The sequence below is a fragment of the Mobula hypostoma genome, chromosome 14 (assembly GCF_963921235.1).
Source record: "Mobula hypostoma chromosome 14, sMobHyp1.1, whole genome shotgun sequence".
Taxonomy (NCBI): Eukaryota; Metazoa; Chordata; class Chondrichthyes; order Myliobatiformes; family Myliobatidae; genus Mobula; species Mobula hypostoma.
Window position 1 is genome coordinate 77,655,396 of NC_086110.1, and position 21,458 is coordinate 77,676,853.

At 50.9% G+C, this 21,458-nt stretch overlaps 1 protein-coding gene across 1 annotated transcript; it reads right to left on the reverse strand.

Moving 5' to 3' along the window:
- Window positions 1-9,414: 9,414 nt before the first annotated feature.
- LOC134356398 (dentin sialophosphoprotein-like) lies at window positions 9,415-20,392 on the reverse strand. The gene is made up of 11 exons (XM_063067331.1): window positions 20,378-20,392; window positions 19,591-20,016; window positions 18,081-18,659; window positions 16,473-17,228; window positions 14,834-15,195; window positions 14,473-14,506; window positions 13,783-14,373; window positions 12,600-12,961; window positions 12,239-12,272; window positions 11,548-12,139; window positions 9,415-9,956 (listed from the first exon to the last, which is right to left on the reverse strand). The coding sequence occupies exons 1-11, from the start codon at window positions 20,390-20,392 to the stop codon at window positions 9,415-9,417; spliced, it is 4,293 nt and encodes a 1,430-aa protein (XP_062923401.1).
- Window positions 20,393-21,458: the final 1,066 nt, after the last annotated feature.

The window sequence follows — 21,458 nt, forward strand, 5'->3', positions numbered from 1 at the left end:
ACTCACGCGAACCGGCTCTCACCACGGTCCTTGTTCACTCACGCGAACCGGCTCTCACCACGGTCCTTGTTCACTCACGCGAACCGGCTCTCACCACGGTCCTTGTTCACTCACGCGAACCGGCTCTCACCACGGTCCTTGTTCACTCACGCGAACCGGCTCTCACCAAGGTCCTTGTTCACTCACGCGAACCGGCTCTCACCACGGTCCTTGTTCACTCACGCGAACCGGCTCTCACCACGGTCCTTGTTCACTCACGCGAACCGGCTCTCACCACGGTCCTTGTTCACTCACGCGAACCGGCTCTCACCACGGTCCTTGTTCACTCACGCGAACCGGCTCTCACCACGGTCCTTGTTCACTCACGCGAACCGGCTCTCACCACGGTCCTTGTTCACTCACGCGAACCGGCTCTCACCACGGTCCTTGTTCACTCACGCGAACCGGCTCTCACCAAGGTCCTTGTTCACTCACGCGAACCGGCTCTCACCACGGTCCTTGTTCACTCACGCGAACCGGCTCTCACCACGGTCCTTGTTCACTCACACGAACCGGCCAGCCTCAACCAGTTGCTTCTAACCTTCTACCTTGTTCTCTTGTGTTCATTATCTGTCCTCTGTTTTGTGGCCCCTGTTATTTTGCAGTTGATTATTACAGCGTGCACTCGCCGCTGAATAGTCTCCACTGCTCTGCTTTTGGGTCATGCCTCCTCTACATTTTCCACCAGAGGCAAATTCTGAGGAATCTGCAGACATCACTTTAGGAGACATGACTCATTGGTCATGGGTGTCTCTAGTCAGGGTGGTGCATGGCTGGAGATGGACTGGCTGTGACTGGATATTAGTTCATTAACTCAGGGAAGTCACTGTGGAGAGAGGCCTAGAGTGCTGGTGTTGATATTGGTTTATTATTGTCACATGTTCTGAGATTCGGTATCTAGCTTGCCTTGCACACTGCTCATACAATGCGTTGAGGTGGAGCAAAGTAACAATGCAGAATAAAGTGTAAAAGGAAGTGGAATGCAGGCAAATACCAAGGTGCAAGATCATGACCAGGTAGCTTGTGAGGTGAGGATTCCACCTTATTGTACAAGAGGTCAGTTGAAGAGCTTGATACCGGTGGGAAAGAAGCTGTCCTTGAGCCTGGTGGTATGTGTATTTATTTATCCAAGGAGCAATTAGAGAATTTGACCATCAGTCTAAGGACAACAGCATCTGAATTCCATGTGGCACATGATAGAAATGACTCCACGATAGAAATGTGCAAGTGTCATTGGTCTCCTCAAACCTCTCATGAAATGTAGCCACTTTCAGGCCCTCCTTGTTAACGCATCAGTACGTTGGGCCCAGAATAAATGGTCGGGGACGTTGACCACAGGGAACTTGATTCCACTGCTGATGAGGATCGCTGTGAGCTCTCCACACACTGGCTCTCACTGGAGAACAGTCCAGCACAAACTGGCTCTCCATGTGCTCACAGGGTACAGTTCAAACACCTTGTTGCTCTCTGGGGTACAGGGTTCCACATAGTGGAGTACACAACTAGTTCCACACAGATTACCACTCAACTGGGTACAGATCCACACACACACTTTCACTGGGTTACAGTTCCACTAAGTCCACTGAACACGACCCTGGGACAGTTCCTCAGAGTTTTATTCTGGTTGGGTATTGAATCTATACTGTGGCCTCAGCTGTGTATATCTACTGTGTATTTCTGACATAGATACATTGACATAGAACGATACAGCACAGGCCCCTCAACCCACAATATTTGTGCCAATCATTTAACCTACTCCTAGATCAATCTCACCCTTCCCTCTCACATAGCCCTACATTTTTCCTTCATCCATGTGCCAGTTTAAGAGTCTTTTAAGTGTTCCAAATATATTTGTCTCCACTCCTGATAGCATGTTCCACACACACACCACTCACTGTGTAAATAACCTGCCTCTGACATCCCCCTATATTTTCTTCCAATCACGCTAAAATTATGCCTCTTTGTAGTAGACATTTCCACCCTGGGAAGAGTAGGTGGTGTTGTAGGGAGTGAAGAGGTTGTTGAATGCCACAGCAGGTGGAATGTTGGGAGAAGCATTGTCAGATGGACCTTAATCCCAACAATTGCATAGGAATGTAAGAATAGAGGTGTAAGCTATTTTCTAAATAGAGAGTGAATTCAGAAATTAGAAGTGCGAAGGGACTTGTAGGATTCCCTAAAGGTTAAATTGCAAGTTGAGTCAGTGGTAAGGAAGGCAAATGCAAAGTTAGAATTTATTTCCAGGGGACTAGATTATAAAAGCAAGGATGTAATGCTGAGCATTATAAGGTATGGTCAGACTTTTGCGCGGTTTTAGGCCCCTTTGCCATTGGAGAGGGTCCCGGGGAGAGTTACAAGAATAATGCCAGGAATGAAAGGTTTAACGTATGAGGAGAATTTGATGGCTCTGGTCCTGTACTCACTGGAGTTTAGAAGAATGGGGGGGGGCCGCGGGAGGGGGGGTTGATATCTTACTGAAACCTATCGAATATTGAAAGGCCAAGATAGAATGAATGTGAAGAGGATATTTCCAATAGTGGGAGAGTCCAGGAACAGGGGGCACAGCTTCAGAATACAAGGACGTCCTTTAGAACAGAGATCAGCAGGAATTTCTTTAGCCAGAGGGTAGTGAATCTGTAGAATTCATTGCCTCAGATGGCTGTGGAGGGCTAAGCCAATCTCATCTTACTCTGATTTGGCAAGTCATTTAAAACTGGCAAGTTTCTACAGATGTAGGGTATTGTGAGTCTACAGATGTAGGGTATTGAGAGTCGCAGCCTGACTGGTCGAATCACAGCCTGGAATGGGAACCCTTCAGGACCCATCAGGATTGCTGAAGGGTCTCAGCCCGAAATGTCAACTACACTCTTTTCCATAGATACTATCTGGCCCGCTGAATTCCTCCAGCGTCTTGTGTCTGTTGCTTAAAGAAGTTCAAGTTCAGTTTTTATTCAACCATACATGGATACCCATGAACATAGCCAAACAAAACAGCGTTACTCTGGGGCCAAGGTGCAAATCACAGTCCCAACACTTACACACAACAAGCCACATGTTCAACAACAGAAAGCCATCCGGTCACAAAAAATAGATAGTTCAAGTCCCTGAGTGTCATGCCCTGTAGGTTGGTGGTGTTGACAAGAACAAGCCACAGCAGTCCGATCACCATGCACTACTACAGCCACAGACAAATGCAATAAATAAGCAAAAAGAAATAAATAGAAAAGCTACCCTATAAAGCACAATGTACATACATAGATTGATTGTATGTCTGTACATAAAGTGAGACTAGGTGATGGTGGGGGAGTCGGATACTGGGCAGACGTGTCAATCAGCCTGAAGTAAGAATCTCCAGGTTGTATGTGGTGACATGTATGTACTCTGACAATGAACTTCACTTTGAATTTTGAACTTTGGTCTCCCCATGACCGGGTGAGTTTCCTCTGGGTGCTCCGGTTTCATCCCACATTCCAAAGACATATCGGTTAAGGTTCATAAGTTGTGGACGTGCTACGTTGTGGTTGGAAGCACGGTGATACTTGTGGACTGTTCCTAGCACATCCTCAGACACAAATGATGCATTTTGCAGTGTGTTTCGATGTTCTTGTGTGCATGTGACAAATAAAGCTAATCTTCATCTTTATCTATTTATCTTTATAGAGCAACTGCGTCTACTTATACACATTTATGTATATACACATTGTATTCCCAATCTGTACTTTAACTTCTAACTCTGCTTTTTATATTATTCTTCATAATTCTTGAATGTTGTTTTTTATTGCATGTTACACCCCGACCAACACACCACAGTAGCATAGCAAATTCAGAATCAGCTTTAATACCACTGGCCTATGCTCTGAAATTTGTTGTTCTGTGGCATATATATATATATATATATATATATAGAGAGAGAGAGAGAGAGAGAGAGAGAGAGAGAGAGAGAGACATGACCATAAAGCACAGGAGCAGAATTAGACCATTCGGGGCCCCACGAGTCTGCCTTGCCCTTCTATCATGGCTGATCCATTTCCCTGTTAACCCCATTCTCCCGCCTTCTTCCCATAACCTTTCACTCCCTGACTAGTCAACCTCCGCCTAATGACTTGACCTCCACAGCTGTCAGTGGTATGAATTCCACAGATTCACTATCCTCTGGCTAAAGAAATTCTTCCTTATCTCTGTTCCAAATGCACGAGCCTCTGACATGTGCCCTTTGGTCCTTGATTTCCCCTCAATAGGAATCATTCTCTCTACGTCTACTCTATCTAGGCCTTTCAACATTCGGTAGGTTTCAATGAGACTCCCTTATTCTTCTAAACCCCAGTGAGTACAGACGCAGAGCCATCAAATGCTACTCATATGATAACCCTTTCAAAACTGGAATCATTTTCGTGAACCTCCGTTGAACCCTCTCCAATGGCAGCACATGCTTGATATTTATATTAAATAAGTAGTGCAAAACAAGAGGAAAAGAATAGTGAGGTAGTGTTCGTGGGTTCAATGTCCATTCAGAAATCTGATGGCAGAGAGAAGCTGTTTCTGAAATGTTGAAATGTAGCAATGAGAAGAGGGCATGTCCTGGGTGATGGGACCCAATCCATCTCAGTAAACTGCTATGGAGAATAAAGCTGATCCTAATGATATGTTACAGAGTACAGCAACTTTTTGTGCAGATTATGGGGAAAAGCAGCTCATCTATTTTATGGAAAATAACAGTCCTTGTGAATGTTGCTTAAAATCATGGCCTCTCTTTATGCAAAAGTAAATTTATTGTCTCAAAACGCATATAGGTTACAATACATGTTTTGTATTATTAGGTATAGGTTACAGACTCTACCCTGGGATTCATTTTCTTGTAGACATTCACAGTAGAACAAAGAAACACAATAGAACAACCACACACACTCAAAGACTGACAGACACAGTCAACCAACGTGCAAAAGACAAACTCTGCAAATAATAATTAATAAATAATACTGAAAACATGAGTTGTAGAGGCCTTGAAAGTGAGTCTGTTAATTCTGTATTGAGGTGAGTGAAGTTATCCAAGCCAGTTTAGGAGTCTGATAGTTGTAGGGTAGGAACGGTTCAAGAACCCAGTAGGGTGGAACTTAAGGCTCCTGTACCTCCTTCCTGTTGGTAGCAGCGAGAAGAGAGTATGGCCTGGGTGGTGGGGGTCTTTAATGATGGATGCTTCTTTCCTGTGACAGTGCTCCTTGTTGACTTGCTCAACAGTGAGAGGGCTGTTCCTGTGGTGGACCGGACTGTGTCCACCATTAATAGCCCCCATGTGTGATAGAAAACAGTATCTCCTGCATATATGAAAGAGAACATTTTAGAGTGTCGGCTACTGCACACCCCCAGTGCATACCGTGGAGAATGGCAGCCTCTATGGATGCTGAAGAGAACTGCAGTTCCTGTGTATAAAATCACAGGTCCTGTGTGTGTAATGTAAAATTACAGCCCAGCCCCTGTACATGTTGTGAAGAGTATCATCCCTGCCTACATTAGGGGCCTGGATATATATCACAGCCCACATATATTTTATGGAAATTAGTGGCCTTTGTACATATTATCTAGAATAACAGGTCCTGTGTACATTATATAGAATAACAAACCCTATATTGGAAAATAGCACCCCAGAGAATAGCAAAGCCCTGGCCTACTTGGGAGAATAACAATCCCTGTGTATTGGCACTGGAGTGCATGGCTACACTTTCAGGCTGTCTCCAGTGCATCCAAGGGTGAGTTTCAATGTACACATGATGAATCACGAATCTATCGTGTAGAACAGCAGCCTGTGTGTGTGTAATAGGACAGTGTGTGTAAGCATTGGATAACAGCTCCTGTGTACAGCAGGGATAACGCTAGCCCCAGTGTACAGGCAAGAATGATAGTTTCTGTCAATATTACAGTTACTGTATATTGGAGAACTGTATGTGTCTATTCTGTGAAGAATGGTTCACACTGAGTATATTATGGAGACCAGTGGCTCACGTGTATTGGAGAATAAATTCCTTGTATTCTGTACATTACAGGGAATAACAACACCTATATGTTAGGAAGATCAATACATTTCCATAAGAAAACAGCTCCCTCTTTTTGCCCATTTGAGAGAATACCCACCTACTGTATATTATGGAGAGAAGCAGCTCCTGTGTTTTAATAAAGAAAACCAGTGGCTGTCTGGTAATGGGGCATAAAGGCTGCAATGCATATGGTGGGGGACAGCAGATTGGTGTGTATTACAGACAACAGTAATCTCTGGATAATCGAGAATTACATACCCTGTGGAGAACAGCAGATTGGTGTCACAGAGAACAGCAATTCCTGGATAACCGAGAAGAGCTTTAAAAAGCAGGTAGTTTTTCAATGGGCGTCTTTGATTGGAGTATGGCACAGATGCAGTAGAAGCATTCCCGTGCAAGTCTGGGGAAGAGATTTAAGAACAGTCTCCATAAAAGAGCAGTATCATCTAGTGGAACAGTCTTTGTGGAAGTGGTTATTGTTAGGCTGGTCTGAGTCAGAGTGGTAAGGCTTTGGCAAGAACAGGTGGAGGCAAGGTAAGTAGATAAGTTAATGCCTTATTTCTTTTTTTCTGATTTAACTCCTGAGAGTGTCACAAGGGGGTGCTGGGAACAGACCCAAATGCAAGACAGAGACACTGAAGTACAAGGAACAGGACTTGACTAGAGTAGGGACATGACAGGATTCAGACCAGGAGCAGGGGCAAGAACGCAGACTTGGGCTAGGGAAAGCAGGACCAGAACTAGGAACCATGGACTAGGAGACAAGGCTTGGACTCCGAGCCTGAGACTGGACAAGGACCCAGAACCTGGGTTTTGCCTCGGGCTCGGACCCCAGACCCAGGCAAGGACATGACATGGCTTGAAGCTGGGGTCTTGGGTCTTGAGGCTTGGCTTGAGGCTGGGGTTCTAGGAGCTCAGAGACAGACTGGGAACATAGAACCAGGACTTATCCTTCGACAAGCTGGGTCTCATCTTTAACACAACAGTAACACGAGACAGGACAGAACATAGACAGAGCCAGGACTTATCCTAAGACAAGCCAGGATTCAACTTCTTCACACCAAGGTGGGACAGGTCCATCTGTTAGGTAACAGCAGGACAGCCAGACTTACCCAACAGAGGCAAAGGCAAGACATATCCCCCCGCAGGGCAACAGCAAGACAGCCTGACTTACCCCACAGAGGCAAGGACAAGAGGAGACAAACACCAAAGAACAACAGACAGTTCCATCTCTGCTCCAGGGTAGCTCCAAGTCACAGTTCAGCCAGCAACCTCAGCTGGCTACAGAAACAGCCAGATCCCTACATAGCTCAGAGTGGCTAACAGCCACTCAGCTGGTCCAGGAAACAGCCAAATCCATACAGCAAAGACTACTCCTACAAGTGGCAACAAGGCTCCATGAAGTAGTAGTCCTCCAGCCAGACCTAGAGATTACAAATGGTTTCATTAGCAGGTTGCTCCAAGAGGGACTGAATCCCAAGTCTACTTATATTGCAAGCCCAAAGATGGGAATCAGGTGCCAATGATTAACTCAAACAAGAGACAGCTTGAAGACCTGGAGTCCTGAGTCCATGGACCGGACCATGACAGAGAGACTAGAGGGTATGTCTGCAGAGCCAGTGTTCTGTTCTGGGTGTCAGATGTGCGATTCCTGGGAGACTCCCAGCCTCCCCGTTGGCCACATCTACTGCTCCTTAGAGACCCAGTTAGGGAACTGGAGCTGCAGCTCGATGACCTTCGGCTTGTTTGGGAAAGTGAAGCAGTGATCAACAGGATCTACAGGGAGGTAGTCACCCCAAGGCTACAGGAGTCAGATAAATGGGTGACTGTCAGGAGAGGGAAGGGCGAATGTCAGATAATGGAGGGCATTCCTGTAGCTGTCCCCCTCAACAATGAGTTCTCCATTTTGAGTACTGTTGGGGGTGACAGCCTACCTGGGGGAAACAACAGTGGTCGTGCCTCTGGCACAGAGTCTGGCCCTGTGGCTCAGAAGGGTAGGGAAAGGAAGAGGATGGCAGCAGTGATAGGGGACTCTATAGTTAGGAGGTCAGGCAGGTGATTTGTGGATGCAAAAAGAAACACAGATGGTAGTTTGCCTCCCAGGTGCCAGGGTCCACAAGGTTTCTGAACGTATCCACGACATCTTGAAAAGGGAGGGTAAACAGCCAGAAGTCGTGTTACATATTGGTACCAATGACATATAACCATATAACTATATAACAATTACAGCACGGAAACAGGCCATCTCGGCCCTTCTAGTCCGTGCCGAACTCTTACTCTCAGCTAGTCCCACCGACCTGCACTCAACCCATAACCCTCCATTCCTTTCCAGTCCTGACATAGATAGGAAAAGGGAGGAGGGAGTTAGGAAGGAAGCTGAGAAGCAGGACCTCAAAGGTAGTAATCTCAGGATTGCTGCCTGTGCCACGTGACAGTGAGAATAGGAATAGAATGAGGTGGCAGATAAATGTGTGGCTGAAGAATTGGAGCAGGGGTTAGAGATTCAGGTTTCTGGATAATTGGGACCTCTTCTGAGGCAGCTGTGACCTGCATGAAAGGGACAGGTTGCACTTGCATCCAAGGGGGACCAATATCCTTGCAGGCAGGTTTACTAGAGCTGTTGGAGTAGTTTAAACTGATATGGCAGGGGGATGGGAACTAGTATGATAGAGCTGAGGATGAACCAGCAGGTTTACAGTTAGATGATGAATGTAAGGAAGGACAAGCCAATGATTGGGTACAAACGCAGACAGAGCAAAATTAAATTGTACCACAGAGGCAAAATTCAAAAGGGCGAAGAACACAGGACTGAAGGGGCTGTATTTAATTGTACACAGCATTTGGAATAAGGTGGATAAACTCATGGCTCAATCACAGATGGTTGGTACGACATTACGGGCATCACTGAGACATGGCTGAAAGAAGGCCATAGGTGGGAGCTTAGACAGGTTTGACAATATCTGTGGAAAGTGAAATAGTTTACAGCTACATCAGAGACGCCAATTTTCCAATTTTCTGTCATCTTCATTCAGGCTAGTGTTTTAGTCCAGACTTAATTTACTGGGATTTGAACCTACACCTGCAGCAATGGTCCAGGCCACTGGACTCTAATCCAGTTAGTGTAGCCACTAAGATAATACACTCTAGGGCCTTAACAGCTGGAGTGAAATGATTCCAACTCCACGATCTGAAGAAGAGCTGGAGAGATGCCAGGGTATCCTGGACAAGATGAATCTTCCAAAGAATTAACTGGTTTCAGTTCGAGTACGAGTGTGAGTTGTGCTCGGGCCAGTTTGAGTCCGTGTGTGAGTTTGCTGGCCGGTTCGACTCCGAGTGTGAGTTGTGCTCAGGCCAGTTCAAGTCCGAGTGTGAATTGTGGTCGGATGGTTCGAGTCCGAGTGTGAATTGTACTCGGGCCGGTTTGAGTCAGAGTGTGAATTGTACTCGGGCCAGTTTGAGTCAGAGTGTGAATTGTACTCGGGCCGGTTCGCGTCTGAGTGTGAATTGTACTCAGGCCGGTTCGAGTCCGAGTGTGAATTGTGCTCGGGTGGTTCGAGTCAGAGTGTGAGTTGTGCTCGGACCGGTTCGAGTCCAAGTGTGAATTGTACTCGGGCTGGTTGGAGTCCGACTGTGAATTGTGCTCGGGCCGATTCGAGTCCGACTGTGAATTGTGCTCGGGCCGATTCGAGTCCGAGTGTGAGTTGTACTCGGGCCGGTTCGAGTCCGAGTGTGAATTATGCTCGGACCGATTCGAATCCGAGTCTGAGTTGTGCTCGGGCCGGTTCGAGTCCGAGTCTGAATTGTACTCGGGCCGGTTCGAGTCTGACTGTGAGTTGTACTCAGGCTGGTTCGAGTCCAAGTGTGAATTGTGCTCGGGCCGATTCGACTCTGAGTGTGAGTTGTGCTCGGGTGGTTCGAGTCAGAGTGTGAGTTGTGCTCGGGTGGTCTGAGTCAGAGTGTGAGTTGTACTCAGGCCGGTTCAGGTCAGAGTGTGAATTGTACTCTGGCCGGTTCGAGTCCGAGTGTGAGTTGTGCTCGGGCCAGTTCGAGTCCGAGTGTGAATTGTACTCGGGCCGGTTCGAGTCCGAGTGTGAATTGTACTTGGGCCGGTTCGAGTCCGAGTGTGAATTGTACTCGGGCCGGTTCGAGTCAGAGTGTGAGTTGTGCTCGGGCCGGTTCGAGTCCGAGTGTGAATTGTGCTCGGGTGGTTCGAGTCAGAGTGTGAGTTGTACTCGGGTGGTTCGAGTCAGAGTGTGAGTTGTGCTCAGGCCGGTTCGAGTCAGAGTGTGAGTTGTACTCGGGCCGGTTCGAGTCAGAGTGTGAATTGTACTCGGGCTGGTTGGAGTCCGACTGTGACTTGTGCTCGGGCTGGTTTGAGTCCGAGTGTGAGTTGTGCTCGGGCCGGTTCGAGTCAGAGTGTGAGTTGTACTCGGGCCGGTTCGAGTCAGAATGTGAGTTGTACTCGGGCCGGTTCGAGTCCGAGTGTGAATTGTGCTCGGGCCAGTTCGAGTCCGAGTGTGAATTGTACTTGGGCCGGTTCGAGTCCGAGTGTGAATTGTACTCGGGCCGGTTCGAGTCAGAGTGTGAGTTGTGCTCGGGCCGGTTCGAGTCCGAGTGTGAATTGTGCTCGGGTGGTTCGAGTCAGAGTGTGAGTTGTACTCGGGTGGTTCGAGTCAGAGTGTGAGTTGTGCTCAGGCCGGTTCGAGTCAGAGTGTGAGTTGTACTCGGGCCGGTTCGAGTCAGAGTGTGAATTGTACTCGGGCTGGTTGGAGTCCGACTGTGACTTGTGCTCGGGCTGGTTTGAGTCCGAGTGTGAGTTGTGCTCGGGCCGGTTCGAGTCAGAGTGTGAGTTGTACTCGGGCCGGTTCGAGTCAGAATGTGAGTTGTACTCGGGCCGGTTCGAGTCCGAGTGTGAATTGTGCTCGGGCCAGTTCGAGTCCGAGTGTGAGTTGTGCTCAGGCCGGTTCGAGTCAGAGTGTGAATTGTGCTCAGGCCAGTTCGAGTCAGAGTGTGAATTGTACTCAGGCCGGTTCGAGTCAGAGTGTGAGTTGTGCTCGGGCCGATTCGAGTCTGAGTGTGAGTTGTGCTCGGGTGGTTCGAGTCAGAGTGTGAGTTGTGCTCGGGTGGTTTGAGTCCGAGTGTGAGTTGTGCTCGGGCCGGTTCGAGTCCGAGTGTGAGTTGTACTCGGGCCGGTTCGAGTCAGAGTGTGAATTGTACTCGGGCCGATTCGAGTCCGAGTGTGAATTGTACTCGGGCCGGTTCGAGTCAGAGTGTGAATTGTACTTGGGCCGGTTCGAGTCAGAGTGTGAGTTGTGCTCGGGCCGGTTCGACTCCAAGTGTGAATTGTGCTCGGGTGGTTCGAGTCCGAGTGTGAATTGTACTCGGGCCGGTTCGAGTCAGAGTGTGAATTGTACTCGGGCCGATTCGAGTCAGAGTGTGAATTGTGCTCGGGTGGTTCGAGTCAGAGTGTGAGTTGTACTCGGGTGGTTCGAGTCAGAGTGTGAATTGTGCTCAGGCCGGTTCGAGTCAGAGTGTGAATTGTGCTCGGGCCGGTTTGAGTCAGAGTGTGAATTGTACTCGGGCTGGTTGGAGTCGGACTGTGAATTGTGCTCGGGCTGGTTTGAGTCCGAGTGTGAGTTGTGCTCGGGCCGGTTCGAGTCAGAGTGTGAGTTGTACTCGGGCCGGTTCGAATCAGAATGTGAGTTGTACTCGGGCCGATTCGAGTCCGAGTGTGAATTGTGCTCGGGCCAGTTCGAGTCCGAGTGTGAGTTGTGCTCGGGCCGGTTTGAGTCCGAGTGTGAGTTGTACTCGGGCCGGTTCGAGTCAGAGTGTGAATTGTACTTGGGCCGGTTCGAGTCCGAGTGTGAATTCTGCTCGGGCCGATTCGAATCCGAGTGTGAGTTGTGCTCGGGCCGGTTTGAGTCTGAGTGTGAGTTGTACTCGGGCCGGTTCGAGTCCGAGTGTGAATTGTACTCGGGCCGGTTCGAGTCCGAGTCTGAATTGTACTCGGGCCGGTTCGAGTCTGACTGTGAGTTGTACTCGGGCCGGTTCGAGTCAGAGTGTGAGTTGTGCTCGGGTGGTCCGAGTCAGAGTGTGAGTTGTGCTCAGGCCGGTTCGGGTCAGAGTGTGAATTGTACTCGGGCCGGTTCGAGTCAGAGTGTGAATTGTACTCGGGCCGATTCGAGTCCGAGTGTGAATTGTACTCTGGCCGGTTCAAGTCCGAGTGTGAGTTGTGCTCGGGCCGGTTCGAGACGGAGTGTGAATTGTACTCGGGCCGGTTCGAGTCAGAGTGTGAATTGTACTTGGGCCGGTTCGAGTCCGAGTGTGAATTGTACTCGGGCCGGTTCGAGTCAGAGTGTAAGTTGTGCTCGGGCCGGTTCGAGTCCGAGTGTGAATTGTGCTCGGGTGGTTCGAGTCAGAGTGTGAGTTGTACTCGGGTGGTTCGAGTCAGAGTGTGAGTTGTGCTCAGGCCGCTTCGAGTCAGAGTGTGAGTTGTACTCGGGCCGGTTCGAGTCAGAGTGTGAATTGTACTCGGGCTGGTTGGAGTCCGACTGTGAATTGTGCTCGGGCTGGTTTGAGTCCGAGTGTGAGTTGTGCTCGGGCCGGTTCGAGTCAGAGTGTGAGTTGTACTCGGGCCGGTTCGAGTCAGAATGTGAGTTGTACTCGGGCCGGTTCAGGTCAGAGTGTGAATTGTACTCTGGCCGGTTCGAGTCCGAGTGTGAGTTGTGCTCGGGCCAGTTCGAGTCCGAGTGTGAATTGTACTCGGGCCGGTTCGAGTCAGAGTGTGAATTGTACTTGGGCCGGTTCGAGTCCGAGTGTGAATTGTACTCGGGCCGGTTCGAGTCAGAGTGTGAGTTGTGCTCGGGCCGGTTCGAGTCCGAGTGTGAATTGTGCTCAGGTGGTTCGAGTCAGAGTGTGAGTTGTACTCGGGTGGTTCGAGTCAGAGTGTGAGTTGTGCTCAGGCCGGTTCGAGTCAGAGTGTGAGTTGTACTCGGGCCGGTTCGAGTCAGAGTGTGAATTGTACTCGGGCTGGTTGGAGTCCGACTGTGACTTGTGCTCGGGCTGGTTTGAGTCCGAGTGTGAGTTGTGCTCGGACCGGTTCGAGTCAGAGTGTGAGTTGTACTCGGGCCGGTTCGAGTCAGAATGTGAGTTGTACTCGGGCCGGTTCGAGTCCGAGTGTGAATTGTGCTCGGGCCAGTTCGAGTCCGAGTGTGAGTTGTGCTCAGGCCGGTTCGAGTCAGAGTGTGAATTGTGCTCAGGCCAGTTCGAGTCAGAGTGTGAATTGTACTCAGGCCGGTTCGAGTCAGAGTGTGAGTTGTGCTCGGGCCGATTCGAGTCTGAGTGTGAGTTGTGCTCGGGTGGTTCGAGTCAGAGTGTGAGTTGTGCTCGGGTGGTTTGAGTCCGAGTGTGAGTTGTGCTCGGGCCGGTTCGAGTCCGAGTGTGAGTTGTACTCGGGCCGGTTCGAGTCAGAGTGTGAATTGTTCTCGGGCCGTTTCGAGTCCGAGTGTGAATTGTACTCGGGCCGGTTCGAGTCAGAGTGTGAATTGTACTTGGGCCGGTTCGAGTCAGAGTGTGAGTTGTGCTCGGGCCGGTTCGACTCCAAGTGTGAATTGTGCTCGGGTGGTTCGAGTCCGAGTGTGAATTGTACTCGGGCCGGTTCGAGTCAGAGTGTGAATTGTACTCGGGCCGATTCGAGTCAGAGTGTGAATTGTGCTCGGGTGGTTCGAGTCAGAGTGTGAGTTGTACTCGGGTGGTTCGAGTCAGAGTGTGAATTGTGCTCAGGCCGGTTCGAGTCAGAGTGTGAATTGTGCTCGGGCCGGTTTGAGTCAGAGTGTGAATTGTACTCGGGCTGGTTGGAGTCGGACTGTGAATTGTGCTCGGGCTGGTTTGAGTCCGAGTGTGAGTTGTGCTCGGGCCGGTTCGAGTCAGAGTGTGAGTTGTACTCGGGCCGGTTCGAATCAGAATGTGAGTTGTACTCGGGCCGATTCGAGTCCAAGTGTGAATTGTGCTCGGGCCAGTTCGAGTCCGAGTGTGAGTTGTGCTCGGGCCGGTTTGAGTCTGAGTGTGAGTTGTACTCGGGCCGGTTCGAGTCAGAGTGTGAATTGTACTTGGGCCGGTTCGAGTCCGAGTGTGAATTCTGCTCGGGCCGATTCGAATCCGAGTGTGAGTTGTGCTCGGGCCGGTTTGAGTCTGAGTGTGAGTTGTACTCGGGCCGGTTCGAGTCCGAGTGTGAATTGTACTCGGGCCGGTTCGAGTCTGACTGTGAGTTGTACTCGGGCCGGTTCGAGTCAGAGTGTGAGTTGTGCTCGGGTGGTCCGAGTCAGAGTGTGAGTTGTGCTCAGGCCGGTTCGGGTCAGAGTGTGAATTGTACTCGGGCCGGTTCGAGTCAGAGTGTGAATTGTACTCGGGCCGATTCGAGTCCGAGTGTGAATTGTACTCTGGCCGGTTCAAGTCCGAGTGTGAGTTGTGCTCGGGCCGGTTCGAGACGGAGTGTGAATTGTACTCGGGCCGGTTCGAGTCAGAGTGTGAATTGTACTTGGGCCGCTTCGAGTCCGAGTGTGAATTGTACTCGGGCCGGTTCGAGTCAGAGTGTAAGTTGTGCTCGGGCCGGTTCGAGTCCGAGTGTGAATTGTGCTCGGGTGGTTCGAGTCAGAGTGTGAGTTGTACTCGGGTGGTTCGAGTCAGAGTGTGAGTTGTGCTCAGGCCGCTTCGAGTCAGAGTGTGAGTTGTACTCGGGCCGGTTCGAGTCAGAGTGTGAATTGTACTCGGGCTGGTTGGAGTCCGACTGTGAATTGTGCTCGGGCTGGTTTGAGTCCGAGTGTGAGTTGTGCTCGGGCCGGTTCGAGTCAGAGTGTGAGTTGTACTCGGGCCGGTTCGAGTCAGAATGTGAGTTGTACTCGGGCCGGTTCAGGTCAGAGTGTGAATTGTACTCTGGCCGGTTCGAGTCCGAGTGTGAGTTGTGCTCGGGCCAGTTCGAGTCCGAGTGTGAATTGTACTCGGGCCGGTTCGAGTCAGAGTGTGAATTGTACTTGGGCCGGTTCGAGTCCGAGTGTGAATTGTACTCGGGCCGGTTCGAGTCAGAGTGTGAGTTGTGCTCGGGCCGGTTCGAGTCCGAGTGTGAATTGTGCTCAGGTGGTTCGAGTCAGAGTGTGAGTTGTACTCGGGTGGTTCGAGTCAGAGTGTGAGTTGTGCTCAGGCCGGTTCGAGTCAGAGTGTGAGTTGTACTCGGGCCGGTTCGAGTCAGAGTGTGAATTGTACTCGGGCTGGTTGGAGTCCGACTGTGACTTGTGCTCGGGCTGGTTTGAGTCCGAGTGTGAGTTGTGCTCGGGCCGGTTCGAGTCAGAGTGTGAGTTGTACTCAGGCCGGTTCGAGTCAGAATGTGAGTTGTACTTGGGCCGGTTCGAGTCCGAGTGTGAATTGTGCTCGGGCCAGTTCGAGTCCGAGTGTGAGTTGTGCTCGGGCCGGTTCGAGTCAGAGTGTGAATTGTACTCGGGCCGATTCGAGTCCGAGTGTGAATTGTACTCGGGCCGGTTCGAGTCAGAGTGTGAATTGTACTTGGGCCGGTTCGAGTCAGAGTGTGAGTTGTGCTCGGGCCGGTTCGACTCCAAGTGTGAATTGTGCTCGGGTGGTTCGAGTCCGAGTGTGAATTGTACTCGGGCCGGTTCGAGTCAGAGTGTGAATTGTACTCGGGCCGATTCGAGTCAGAGTGTGAATTGTGCTCGGGTGGTTCGAGTCAGAGTGTGAGTTGTACTCGGGTGGTTCGAGTCAGAGTGTGAATTGTGCTCAGGCCGGTTCGAGTCAGAGTGTGAGTTGTACTCGGGCCGGTTCGAGTCAGAGTGTGAATTGTACTCGGGCTGGTTGGAGTCGGACTGTGAATTGTACTCGGGCCGGTTCGAGTCAGAGTGTGAATTGTACTCGGGCTGGTTGGAGTCCGACTGTGAATTGTGCTCGGGCTGGTTTGAGTCCGAGTGTGAGTTGTGCTCGGGCCGGTTCGAGTCAGAGTGTGAGTTGTACTCGGGCCGGTTCGAATCAGAATGTGAGTTGTACTCGGGCCGATTCGAGTCCGAGAGTCAGAGTGTGACTTGTACTCGGGCCGGTTCGAGTCAGAATGTGAGTTGTACTCGGGCCGGTTCAGGTCAGAGTGTGAATTGTACTCTGGCCGGTTCGAGTCAGAGTGTGAGTTGTGCTCGGGCCGGTTCGAGTCCGAGTGTGAGTTGTACTACTCGGGCCGATTCGAGTCCGAGTGTGAATTGTACTCGGGCCGGTTCGAGTCAGAGTGTGAATTGTACTTGGGCCGGTTCGAGTCAGAGTGTGAGTTGTGCTCGGGCCGGTTCGACTCCAAGTGTGAATTGTGCTCGGGGGGTTCGAGTCCGAGTGTGAATTGAGTCAGAGTGTGAGTTGTACTCGGGTGGTTCGAGTCAGAGTGTGAATTGTGCTCAGGCCGGTTCGAGTCAGAGTGTGAATTGTGCTCGGGCCGGTTTGAGTCAGAGTGTGAATTGTACTCGGGCTGGTTGGAGTCGGACTGTGAATTGTGCTCGGGCCAGTTCGAGTCCGAGTGTGAGTTGTGCTCGGGCCGGTTTGAGTCCGAGTGTGAGTTGTACTCGGGCCGGTTCGAGTCAGAGTGTGAATTGTACTTGGGCCGGTTCGAGTCCGAGTGTGAATTCTGCTCGGGCCGATTCGAATCCGAGTGTGAGTTGTGCTCGGGCCGGTTTGAGTCTGAGTGTGAGTTGTACTCGGGCCGGTTCGAGTCCGAGTCTGAATTGTACTCGGGCCGGTTCGAGTCTGACTGTGAGTTGTACTCGGGCCGGTTCGAGTCAGAGTGTGAGTTGTGCTCGGGTGGTCCGAGTCAGAGTGTGAGTTGTGCTCAGGCCGGTTCGGGTCAGAGTGTGAATTGTACTCGGGCCGGTTCGAGTCAGAGTGTGAATTGTACTCGGGCCGATTCGAGTCCGAGTGTGAATTGTACTCTGGCCGGTTCAAGTCCGAGTGTGAGTTGTGCTCGGGCCGGTTTGAGACGGAGTGTGAATTGTACTCGGGCCGGTTCGAGTCAGAGTGTGAATTGTACTTGGGCCGGTTCGAGTCCGAGTGTGAATTGTACTCGGGCCGGTTCGAGTCAGAGTGTAAGTTGTGCTCGGGCCGGTTCGAGTCCGAGTGTGAATTGTGCTCGGGTGGTTCGAGTCAGAGTGTGAGTTGTACTCGGGTGGTTCGAGTCCGACTGTGAATTGTGCTCAGGCTGGTTTGAGTCCGAGTGTGAGTTGTGCTCGGGCCGGTTCGAGTCAGAGTGTGAGTTGTACTCGGGCCGGTTTGAGTCAGAATGTGAGTTGTACTCGGGCCGGTTCGAGTCCGAGTGTGAATTGTACTCAGGCCGGTTCGAGTCAGAGTGTGAATTGTACTCGGGCCGGTTCGAGTCCAAGTGTGAATTGTGCTCGGGTGGTTCGAGTCAGAGTGTGAGTTGTACTCGGGTGGTTCGAGTCAGAGTGTGAGTTGTGCTCAGGCCGGTTCGAGTCAGAGTGTGAATTGTACTCGGGCCGGTTCAAGTCAGAATGTGAGTTGTACTCGGGCCGATTCGAGTCCGAGTGTGAATTGTGCTCGGGCCAGTTCGAGTCCGAGTCTGAATTGTACTCGGGCCGGTTCGAGTCTGACTGTGAGTTGTACTCGGGCCGGTTCGAGTCCAAGTGTGAATTGTGCTCGGGCCGATTCGAGTCTGAGTGTGAGTTGTGCTCGGGTGGTTCGAGTCAGAGTGTGAGTTGTGCTCAGGTGGTCCGAGTCAGAGTGTGAGTTGTGCTCACGCCGGTTCGGGTCAGAGTGTGAATTGTACTCGGGCCGGTTCGAGTCAGAGTGTGAATTGTACTTGGGCCGGTTCGAGTCAGAGTGTGAGTTGTGCTCGGGCCGGTTCGACTCCAACTGTGAATTGTGCTCGGGTGGTTCGAGTCCGAGTGTGAATTGTACTCGGGCCGGTTCGAGTCAGAGTGTGAATTGTACTCGGGCCGATTCGAGTCAGAGTGTGAATTGTGCTCGGGTGGTTCGAGTCAGAGTGTGAGTTGTACTCGGGTGGTTCGAGTCAGACTGTGAATTGTGCTCAGGCCGGTTCGAGTCAGAGTGTGAATTGTGCTCGGGCCGGTTTGAGTCAGAGTGTGAATTGTACTCGGGCTGGTTGGAGTCGGACTGTGAATTGTGCTCGGGCTGGTTTGAGTCCGAGTGTGAGTTGTGCTCGGGCCGGTTCGAGTCAGAGTGTGAGTTGTACTCGGGCCGGTTCGAATCAGAATGTGAGTTGTACTCGGGCTGATTCGAGTCCGAGTGTGAATTGTGCTCGGGCCAGTTCGAGTCCGAGTGTGAGTTGTGCTCGGGCCGGTTTGAGTCCGAGTGTGAGTTGTACTCGGGCCGGTTCGAGTCAGAGTGTGAATTGTACTTGGGCCGGTTCGAGTCCGAGTGTGAATTCTGCTCGGGCCGATTCGAATCCGAGTGTGAGTTGTGCTCGGGCCGGTTTGAGTCTGAGTGTGAGTTGTACTCGGGCCGGTTCGAGTCCGAGTGTGAATTGTACTCGGGCCGGTTCGAGTCCGAGTCTGAATTGTACTCGGGCCGGTTCGAGTCTGACTGTGAGTTGTACTCGGGCCGGTTCGAGTCAGAGTGTGAGTTGTGCTCGGGCCGGTTCGAGTCAGAGTGTGAATTGTGCTCGGGTGGTTCGAGTCAGAGTGTGAGTTGTGCTCGGGTGGTCCGAGTCAGAGTGTGAGTTGTGCTCAGGCCGGTTCGGGTCAGAGTGTGAATTGTACTCGGGCCGGTTCGAGTCAGAGTGTGAATTGTACTCGGGCCGATTCGAGTCCGAGTGTGAATTGTACTCTGGCCGGTTCAAGTCCGAGTGTGAGTTGTGCTCGGGCCGGTTCGAGACGGAGTGTGAATTGTACTCGGGCCGGTTCGAGTCAGAGTGTGAATTGTACTTGGGCCGGTTCGAGTCCGAGTGTGAATTGTACTCGGGCCGGTTCGAGTCAGAGTGTAAGTTGTGCTCGGGCCGGTTCGAGTCCGAGTGTGAATTGTGCTCGGGTGGTTCGAGTCAGAGTGTGAGTTGTACTCGGGTGGTTCGAGTCCGACTGTGAATTGTGCTCAGGCTGGTTTGAGTCCGAGTGTGAGTTGTGCTCGGGCCGGTTCGAGTCAGAGTGTGAGTTGTACTCGGGCCGGTTCGAGTCAGAATGTGAGTTGTACTCGGGCCGGTTCGAGTCCGAGTGTGAATTGTACTCAGGCCGGTTCGAGTCAGAGTGTGAATTGTACTCGGGCCGGTTCGAGTCCAAGTGTGAATTGTGCTCGGGTGGTTCGAGTCAGAGTGTGAGTTGTACTCGGGTGGTTCGAGTCAGAGTGTGAGTTGTGCTCAGGCCGGTTCGAGTCAGAGTGTGAATTGTACTCGGGCCGGTTCAAGTCAGAATGTGAGTTGTACTCGGGCCGATTCGAGTCCGAGTGTGAATTGTGCTCGGGCCAGTTCGAGTCCGAGTCTGAATTGTACTCGGGCCGGTTCGAGTCTGACTGTGAGTTGTACTCGGGCCGGTTCGAGTCCAAGTGTGAATTGTGCTCGGGCCGATTCGAGTCTGAGTGTGAGTTGTGCTCGGGTGGTTCGAGTCAGAGTGTGAGTTGTGCTCAGGTGGTCCGAGTCAGAGTGTGAGTTGTGCTCACGCCGGTTCGGGTCAGAGTGTGAATTGTACTCGGGCCGGTTCGAGTCAGAGTGTGAATTGTACTCGGGCCGATTCGAGTCCGAGTGTGAATTGTACTCTGGCCGGTTCAAGTCCGAGTGTGAGTTGTGCTCGGGCCGGTTCGAGACGGAGTGTGAATTGTACTCGGGCCGGTTCAAGTCATAGTGTGAAATGTACTTGGGCCGGTTCGAGTCCGAGTGTGAATTGTACTCGGGCCGGTTCGAGTCAGAGTGTGAGTTGTGCTCGGGCCGGTTCGAGTCCGAGTGTGAATTGTGCTCAGGTGGTTCGAGTCAGAGTGTGAGTTGTACTCGGGTGGTTCGAGTCAGAGTGTGTGTTGTGCTCAGGCCGCTTCGAGTCAGAGTGTGAGTTGTACTCGGGCCGGTTCGAGTCAGAGTGTGAATTGTACTCGGGCTGGTTGGAGTCCGACTGTGAATTGTGCTCGGGCTGGTTTGAGTCCGAGTGTGAGTTGTGCTCGGGCCGGTTCGAGTCAGAGTGTGAGTTGTACTCGGGCCGGTTCGAGTCCGAGTGTGAATTGTGCTCAGGCTGGTTTGAGTCCGAGTGTGAATTGTACTCGGGCTGATTCTGTGCACCACTCTGCAATCTGTGCTGAAATGTGGCAGTGCCTGCTCCAGATACTCTGGTCTCCGCCATGTCTACTTGTCTGTGCTGAACTGAGGCTGGGGCTGCGACCTGCTCCGGGCTTCTTGTCTGTGGACTCACTTTTGTTCTGAATGCAATTCACTGACTTTTATTGCTTGCACAGTTTGTTTTTCTCTCTCTCTGCAGATTGGGTATCAGACAGTCTTTTATACAGGTTCTTTTGCATTTCTTTGATTTGTGGCTGCCTGTAAGGAGACAAGTACATGTTTTGATAATAAATGAATATACTTTGAACTACATCAGGTGATCTCTCCATTCATCAATGCTTGTTGGACAGTCGAGAAGTCTGGAAGTCAGAGACCTGACGGCTGCAAGTCCGGGCCAGGGAGTGGACTTTGAAGCTCCCTGTCCTGGGATTGGAACCCTGTCTGTGTGAGTAGGTGGCTGGAAAAGGGCTTGTTTTGCTGTTGTTGCTGCTGGTGTCATTCTGCCGAACAATAGATACCTGGTGGGCCAAATGCTCGAATTCTAAAAGGCCTATATCTTACGGTCTTTTGCTGCTCTGTTGACAGCAGAGTTTGTGGCAATTGTTCTGTGTTGCCTTAAGTTGTGTCGGTTGTTAACATAAAAGACACATTTCACTGTATGTTTCAAAGTATATGTTGTAAATATCAATCTGAATCTGCCCTCAGCAGTTCAGAATGTGAGTTATTGTCGCTCAAGGGGAGTTCAGGGACGATATCATACTCAGCCGATCTGGGTCAGGTGATAGCACATGGGGACTTTTTATATCACTCATGGAAGGTTTAAAGGTCAGAGTGCTGGAGTGAAATCAGTAGTGGGCGTTCAGGAGTTAAGCAACTTTGCTCAGCAGAGTAACAATGCACAGTGGAAGTTTGGGGTTGATGATAATTAGGGATATCTGCCATCATGCTCTCCTTTATCAAATAGAATGATATCATCCAGTGAGACTGTATGGATACAACTTAAAAAAAGAGGGGAGAGTCACTCAAGTGAGGCTATATCATAGATGCCCCAACAATGTAGGAGAATGAAGTGACATTTAAAACTATGAGGGGCATAATTAATGTACAGTCTTTTCCTGAGGGTCGGGGAG